Here is a 7023-nt window from a genome sequence, read left to right as displayed (position 1 = left end):
TTTTTTGTTTTTTTTTTTTTTTTTTTTTTTTTTTTTTGAGGCAGAGTCTTGCTCTGTCACCTAGGCTGGAGTGCAGTGGCATGATCTTGGCCCACTCTCCACCTCCCAGGTTCAAGCGATTCTCCTGCCTCAGCCTCCTGAGTAGCTGGGACCACAGGCGTGCACCACTGTGCCTGGCTAATTTTTGTATTTTTTAGTAGAGACAGGGTTTCACCATATTGACCAGGCTGGATTTTCTTTTAAGCCTATTGAGTGACCTGTGCCTATGGTATATATATTATTTATTATTTGTTTAGAGACAGGGTCTCACTCTGTTGCCCAGGCTGGAGTGCAGTGGCACGATAATAGCTCACTGCAAGCTCAAACTCCTGGGCTCAAATGATCCTCCTACCTCAGCCTCCTGAGTATCTGGGACTACAGACGTGTGCCACTGTGCCCAGCTAATTTTTTTTTTTTTTGTAGAGACAGGTCTCACTATGTTAACCAGGCTAGTCTCAGAGATGGGGTTTCACCATCTTGGCCAGGCTGATCTTGAACTCCTGACCTCGTGATCCACCCACCTTGGCCTCCTAAAGCGCTGGGATTACAGGCATGAGCTGAGCCACCACGCCCGGCCAAGATGAGTAAATTTTTTGATGAATCCCTATCAACTCTGAAACGAGATAGCTTTGGCTAACAGTAGAACTCATCATCTGAACCCAGAAACAGAATTAGGTAACCTTTTTTTTGTAAACCTCCTAATACAGAGAGTTGGATTTGGAATGTGAAAGATACTTCATATGCTTCCTGGCACACACACACGTCGTTTACGTGTGGCTTGTGTGAATGTGAGTGCGTGTCTCTAGGCTCTGTAGGATGAGGACACCCCTGGTCCTTAACTGCTCTCCTCGTCCCCACCTTGTTCTGCCAGAACCAGAGGAAGAGATCATTGCCGAAGACTATGACGATGATCCTGTGGACTATGAGGCCACCAGGTTGGAGGGCCTACCACCAAGCTGGTACAAGGTTTTCGACCCTTCCTGGTGAGCCTTGGTGAGGGAGGACTAACTTCTGACTTCACCCTTCCTGTGCTGACCTTGGTTGTGAGGTATAGGGGGACACAAGGGAGGGAGCCTCGGGTGGAGGGTGTTGGTGTTAGGTATCCGCAGGACCCAAGTTGCTGCCTGCTGGGGCCTGGCTCCTCTGGGGTTGGAAGACTGTCTTTTCTCTCTTTTTTTTGAGATGGAGTTTCACTCTTGTTGCCCAGGCTGGAGTATAATGGTGCGATCTCGGCTCACTGCAACCTCTTGCCTCCTGGGTTCAAGCGATTCTCCTGTCTCAGCCTCCCAAGTAGCTGGGATTACAGGTGCGCACCACCACACCCGGCTAATTTTTGTATTTTTTTGTAGAGACGAGGTTTCATCATATTGGTCAGGCTGGTCTCGAACTCCTGACCTCAGGTGATCCGCCTGCCTCAGCCTCCCAAAGTGCTGGGATTATAGGCATGAGCCACCACACCCTGCTGACAGTGTTTTCTCTTCGGGAGAAGAGATTCTGGGGATCTTACCTGTGGGGTCCTGACATGGGGCAGGTATAGGCAGAGAATGGGGAGACGAGAGTTGAGGATCCAAGGCAAGGACATCTGTGCTGACACTTCTCTTGTCCTGCGGCCCCACAGCGGGCTCCCTTACTACTGGAATGCGGACACAGACCTCGTATCCTGGCTTTCCCCACATGACCCCAACTCTGTGGTTACCAAATCGGCCAAGAAGCTCAGAAGCAGTAATGCAGGTGAGTTGGCAGGTACAAGAGTGCCTTGAGTGATCTAAGCAGTTCTCACGGAGAGGCCAAGTAGAATGATAGTGGATCAGAGGGGCAGGTGAGACCAGGTGGGCCCAGCCTCAGGCAAGCAAGGTTGTTGAAGGCAGAGGCTGCTGGGTCCTTGGGTGGCAAGAGGTCACTTCAAGACTTGTGTCCCCAGATGCTGAAGAAAAGTTGGACCGGAGCCATGACAAGTCGGACAGGGGCCATGACAAGTTGGACCGCGGCCATGAGAAACCAGACAGGGGCCACGACAAGTCAGACCGGGGCCACGACAAATCTGACAGGGATCGAGAGCGTGGCTATGACAAGGTAGACAGAGAGAGAGAGCGAGACAGGGAACGGGATCGGGACCGCGGGTATGACAAGGCAGACCGGGAAGAGGGCAAAGAACGGCGCCACCATCGCCGGGAGGAGCTGGCTCCCTACCCCAAGAGCAAGAAGGGTAAGCTGGGCAGAATGGGGCTCGGTGAGACCAGCAAGGTACAGGGCACACTGTGTGAGGAAGCCTCCCCTCAAAAAGATGCCTGGACCTGGGGCCTAGAGGAGGGTGCTGTGGTACATGGCAGCTAGGGGCTTCATTTCTTCTTGTGGGGTGGGGCTTAGTGATCAGGGGCTCCTGGTGCCTCTATTGAAGACTTTGCCCTGCCACTTCCACAGCAGTAAGCCGAAAGGATGAAGAGTTAGACCCCATGGACCCTAGCTCATACTCAGATGCCCCCCGGTAAGTGACAACCCCTCTTGACTCAGTATGTGGACACCATCCTCCTGCCTCCTTCCTCCATTCCTCATTGGGACCAGGTGGGCCGTGTCCACCACATCTCCCGTCCCTATCCCCTGACTCTTTCACCGGCAGGGGCACGTGGTCAACAGGACTCCCCAAGCGGAATGAGGCCAAGACTGGCGCTGACACCACAGCAGCTGGGCCCCTCTTCCAGCAGCGGCCGTATCCATCCCCAGGGGCTGTGCTCCGGGCCAATGCAGAGGCCTCCCGAACCAAGCAGCAGGATTGAAGCTTCGGCCTCCCTGGCCCTGGGTTAAAATAAAAGCTTTCTGGTGATCCTGCCCACCATGCCTGAGTGCTTCCTTCGAGGCTGCCCAACCCAAGTCGGCAAGATGCACAACACATTTTATTTGTAAAAACTCAGCTAAGAGAGTGTGGGGCTGGCAGGGGCTGGGGGGCTGAGCTGAGGTGGGTCATGAGAGAGCTTAGTCATGTCGGCCCTGCGTGGGGTGGGGTGGTGGGGACAGGGAGTCCAGTGTCTACCTCACCCTACCCCTAATACTGATCAGAGTTTGGTCCCAGCTGGGCCAGGGCAAGAAGAGAACGAGGCCAGGGCAATGTCTTCAATCCCAGCGGCTAGGAACCCTTCACCTTGGTGAGCAACCTGTGGTGGGAATGGGGAGGAAAGAAAAACACAAAGCTGGGCTAGGCCGGCAGGCGGGTTTCCTGAGCAAGTGAGGGCGGCAGTGGTGAGGCTGGTAGTCCTGGTGTTAGTAATGGTGCCCACCTGGGTCAGAAAGCTATACGTGGACTAAATAAATACAACATCTTTATTTGGCATTGGATATCCTGACATTTGTTCATTACAGTTCCTTAAAAAACAAACCAAAAAATCAGAACAAATTAATCAAAAATAAAGATCCAATGGCTCTATTTACATATAGCAAAGACAGCCCAGGCATCTTCCATGCACACACACACCCCGCCCCAATACAGTTAAGGGGTTAATAAGCTTTGGGGAGTGCAGGAGGCAGGTTCCACAGTTCATCAATCCCACGACACCCCCATGAGGTAGGGGTGCCTCACACAGCCAGACGGATATCAACAGTATGATTGGCAGCTTTATTTTTCCTCTCTAGACATCTCCAAAAATAACCCTGCATCTGGCAACTGACAGTGTCTTAAATACAATGAGGTTCAGCCACTTCAAGGACCTCCATTTTTCCCACACCCTGGATCATTAATGATATGATTACACCACAAATCCCAAGTCCACTAAAAATCAAATGGCCCCGACCACACCTTCTGCCAGAAGGGCTGATGCAAAAATCTTAGCTCTTGTCCCTTTCTCCCTGGGGACTCACAAGAAGTCCATCTTCAAGGTGTCAGGGAAGCTGGCCCAAGGCCACACAAAAGACGGAACTGCTAACATGATCCAGAGCGGTGGTAAGGGAGGAGAGAAGGCCTCAAACTACGGGCAACTGAACCCCACAGGTAGGCATCGGTCATTCCTGAAGAGCTGCGGAGTTCTGTCCAGTGTGTCCTTATGGAGGTGGAGGGACTGCTGGGAGGGACTCTCCCAGACAAGACACCTCCAGAAGAGGGCACAGGGTCAGGGAGGGAGCAGACAAAAAAAAAAGGCCTTGAATAGTAACCCCGACCCTGCCTCCAAAGAGGTTAGAGGGGGCAGAGGAGGCAGCTCTAAAACCCCCACCAGGGGAAGGGGGTCAGCCTACCAGGAAGGGTTCACGTGACACCCAGCTCTAGTCCCACGCCCCTCCAGAAGTCTCAGTGACCTGGGAGAAAAGACCATCTCCCAAACCCAGAGGAGCCAGGCCCCGGAGGGCGGCGACTTGGGTCCTGCAGATGCCCAACACCCTCCACCCCAGTCCCCCTCCCTTGTGTTCCCCATTGCTGCCAGCCCTCACTTCACCAGCACTGACTTCGGCAGAAAGGACTCCGTGATGAGATCTCCATGGTGGGAAGACAGCTGCGGTGGCGGTGGCTGCCCAGGAGGCTGCTGGTGAACGCAGGGCCCGGAGGCGGAAGCAGAGGCAGAGGCTATGGCTTTGGCTGCACCTCGGGGAAGGCTGTAGAGGTAGACGGCACCAATGACGAGCCCAGCGCCAAGGGCAAATAATGGGTCCACGTGGAAGCCAAAGAGGCGAATAGAGGCAACAGTGGACAGCACAATGGACAGGGAGGTGGCAAAGCCCTTGAGGATGTTGTCAGCGTACTTGACAACCACAGCCACCAGTAGCCCACCGAAGGCCTGGTTGAGCACCACGCCCCAGACAGCAGGCGTGTACCCAAAAAAGAAACCACGGGTGGCCACGGCGGTACCCTCAGCCCACCAGAGCCCCACTAGGCCCAGTGCTGTGCCAAAGAGGCCCAGTTGCAGGTTGCGCAGCCACACGGAGCCTGAGCTGCCTTTGAGGATCTTCTCAAAGTAGACACCTGCAAAGCCGGAGGAGAGACAGGAGGCCACGACGGCTGCCAGGCCTGCCCCAGGGTTCTGATCCAGTGGCCGTGGGCCTCCCCCACTGGCTTGCTGTGCCTGGACAATGGCGACGCCAGTGAAGAGGAGCAGCAGGGAGGCCCACTGCAGCCGGGAAAGGCTGCGGTTCAGCATGAGCACGGAGAACAGCGCTGTGGTCAGGATCTTCAGCTGGTACGTCACCTGCGAGTGGCACGTGGAAGGCACTGAGGGCTAACCCTGGCCCCCAACAGGTACACATGGGGGGCAGCACCCACTGTGGGTCCCCAGGCACAACGGAGGGACAGGGTGGGGGGTATGACAACAAAAACAGCAAAAGGAGCCAGCCACTGGCCATTGGCTGAGCTGCAGCGAAACAGTTCTGAGGTCTCTCCTACCAAGTGCACAAAAGGACGGCTGTGCCAGGAAGTCCACATCCCAATCCTATTTCCTGGCTGTGTGACGGGACAAAGCACTTGCCCTGTCTGAGCCCTGGCATCATCATCTATAAAAGATGGCTGAGGTATGGAAGTATCTTTGTGATGAGGGACTTGATACAAATGAATCAATAGCTACAACAATGTCAGCAAATACTTACATAGTGTTTACAATGTATCAGTGTGGTTCTAGGCACTGCACATGAATTCATTCATTTAATTCTCACAATACCATTCTGAAGTGAGCACCACTGTAAGCCCCAATTTAAAGATGAGAAAACTAAGGCACAGAAAGGTTTGGTGATGTGCCCCAAAATCACACAGCTGGAAAGTAGCAGAGCTGAGATTTGAACCCAGGCAGCCTGGTCCCAGAATCCAGGCTCTTTAACCATTTCACAAAGCTGCCCACAAATAGCCTAAAGCTTATCTATCACCAACCAAGGGCTCTTCACAGGTATTATTTCTTTTAAGTATCCTAGCAGCTCAGTGAACAGGCATTACTATTTCCACCCCCAATTTTCACAGACGAGAAAAGGTTGAGGGAATTCCAAGGACATCCTGGAGGTGACATAGCCCCTGTTCTCTGCAACATCCTCCCACCACGCTATTCCCATACTCCAGTCCCCAACCCAGTTAGTTCCTCTGGGGCCATGCTGGGCTTGCGGCTCACCTGGAAAGTGGCAGCTGGTAGGTTAGAGATGGCAACATACTGGAGGTTATTCTGCAAGGTGTAGATGAGAGAGGGCACTGCGAGCTTGAGTGTGTCCACATACTGCACCAGGACAGCCTCATGAAGGAAGAGAACCAGGTGCTTCACGTTACCTAGATGGGAGGAGGAGAGCCCTTCTCAGCACTGACAGCCATACATGGGGAACCTCTGAAGGCTGGGAACAGGCCTTGCTATCGTGACTCCTCCATCCACCCTGCTGTCCAATCCCTGGGGGCTGGAATGAAGTCTGTGATCTTGGTTTTCCCTAGAGTATAACCATGTTTCCAGCTAGCTTTTCTGAGACTCAGTTTAATGGCAGCAAAAGAATCAGCCATCTGTGTCTGCTAATCACAGAGCATGTCACTATGTTAGAGCCTACCTCCCTGGCAGAGAGCCCCATTCAGGGCAAGCACTCAATACTCAATACATTTGTGTACAATGAAATAACCATCATTAGGCTAGGCGCCATGGCTCACACCTGTAATCCCAACACTTTGGGAGGCCAAGGCAGGTGGCTCATGAGGTCAGGAGTTCAAGACCAGCTGAGCCAACCACACCGAAACCCCATCTCTACTAAAAATACAAAAATTAGCCAGGTGTGGTGGCAGGCGCCTGTAATCCCAGCTACTTGGGAGGCTGAGGCAAGAGAATTGCTTGAACCTGGGAGGCAGAGGTTGCAGTGTGCCGAGACAATGCCATTTGCACTCCAGCCTGGACGACAGAGTGAGACTCCAATCTCAAATAAAATAAAATAAAATAAAATAAAAAGAAATAACCATCATTAACTTGGAGCTTATGAAATAGAAGCCCTAGGAGCTGGGGTGGAGGGCTGTCTCCCACACAGAAGAGAAGTTTAGTCTAGACTTTTTTTTTTTTT

General features: G+C 52.9%; 2 protein-coding genes across 13 annotated transcripts in view; one reads left to right on the top strand and one right to left on the bottom strand.

Moving 5' to 3' along the window:
• Nucleotides 1–2873, top strand: part of PQBP1 (polyglutamine binding protein 1) — a 5474-nt gene extending 2601 nt beyond the window's left edge. For 6 of the 7 annotated variants that reach the window (XM_017888363.1, XM_017888362.1, XM_017888360.1 and 3 more), the window contains exons 3-7: nt 911–1022; nt 1658–1770; nt 1961–2245; nt 2461–2524; nt 2657–2872. In XM_017888363.1, coding sequence (XP_017743852.1) covers nt 911–1022; nt 1658–1770; nt 1961–2245; nt 2461–2524; nt 2657–2813 — 731 coding nt within the window. In that variant the 3' untranslated portion in view covers nt 2814–2872. Of the gene's footprint in view, nt 1–910; nt 1023–1657; nt 1771–1960; nt 2246–2460; nt 2525–2656 lie in introns of all 7 variants that reach the window. The other variant, XM_017888361.1, reaches the window with a different exon arrangement.
• Nucleotides 2874–2908: 35 nt separating this feature from the next.
• Nucleotides 2909–7023, bottom strand: part of SLC35A2 (solute carrier family 35 member A2) — an 11726-nt gene continuing 7611 nt past the window's right edge. For 2 of the 6 annotated variants that reach the window (XM_017888357.1, XM_017888355.1), the window contains 3 exons: nt 6108–6259; nt 4468–5204; nt 3321–3396 (listed from right to left, as the gene is read on the bottom strand). In XM_017888357.1, coding sequence (XP_017743846.1) covers nt 3336–3396; nt 4468–5204; nt 6108–6259 — 950 coding nt within the window. In that variant the 3' untranslated portion in view covers nt 3321–3335. Of the gene's footprint in view, nt 3189–3320; nt 5205–6107; nt 6260–7023 lie in introns of those variants that run through there. The other 4 variants (XM_017888356.1, XM_017888359.1, XR_001888428.1 and 1 more) reach the window with 4 other exon arrangements.

The sequence above is a fragment of the Rhinopithecus bieti genome, unplaced genomic scaffold (genome assembly GCF_001698545.2).
Source record: "Rhinopithecus bieti isolate Rb0 unplaced genomic scaffold, ASM169854v2 scaffold_18349, whole genome shotgun sequence".
NCBI classification, from domain to species: Eukaryota; Metazoa; Chordata; class Mammalia; order Primates; family Cercopithecidae; genus Rhinopithecus; species Rhinopithecus bieti.
This window is presented reverse-complemented; position numbering and strand designations above follow the sequence as displayed.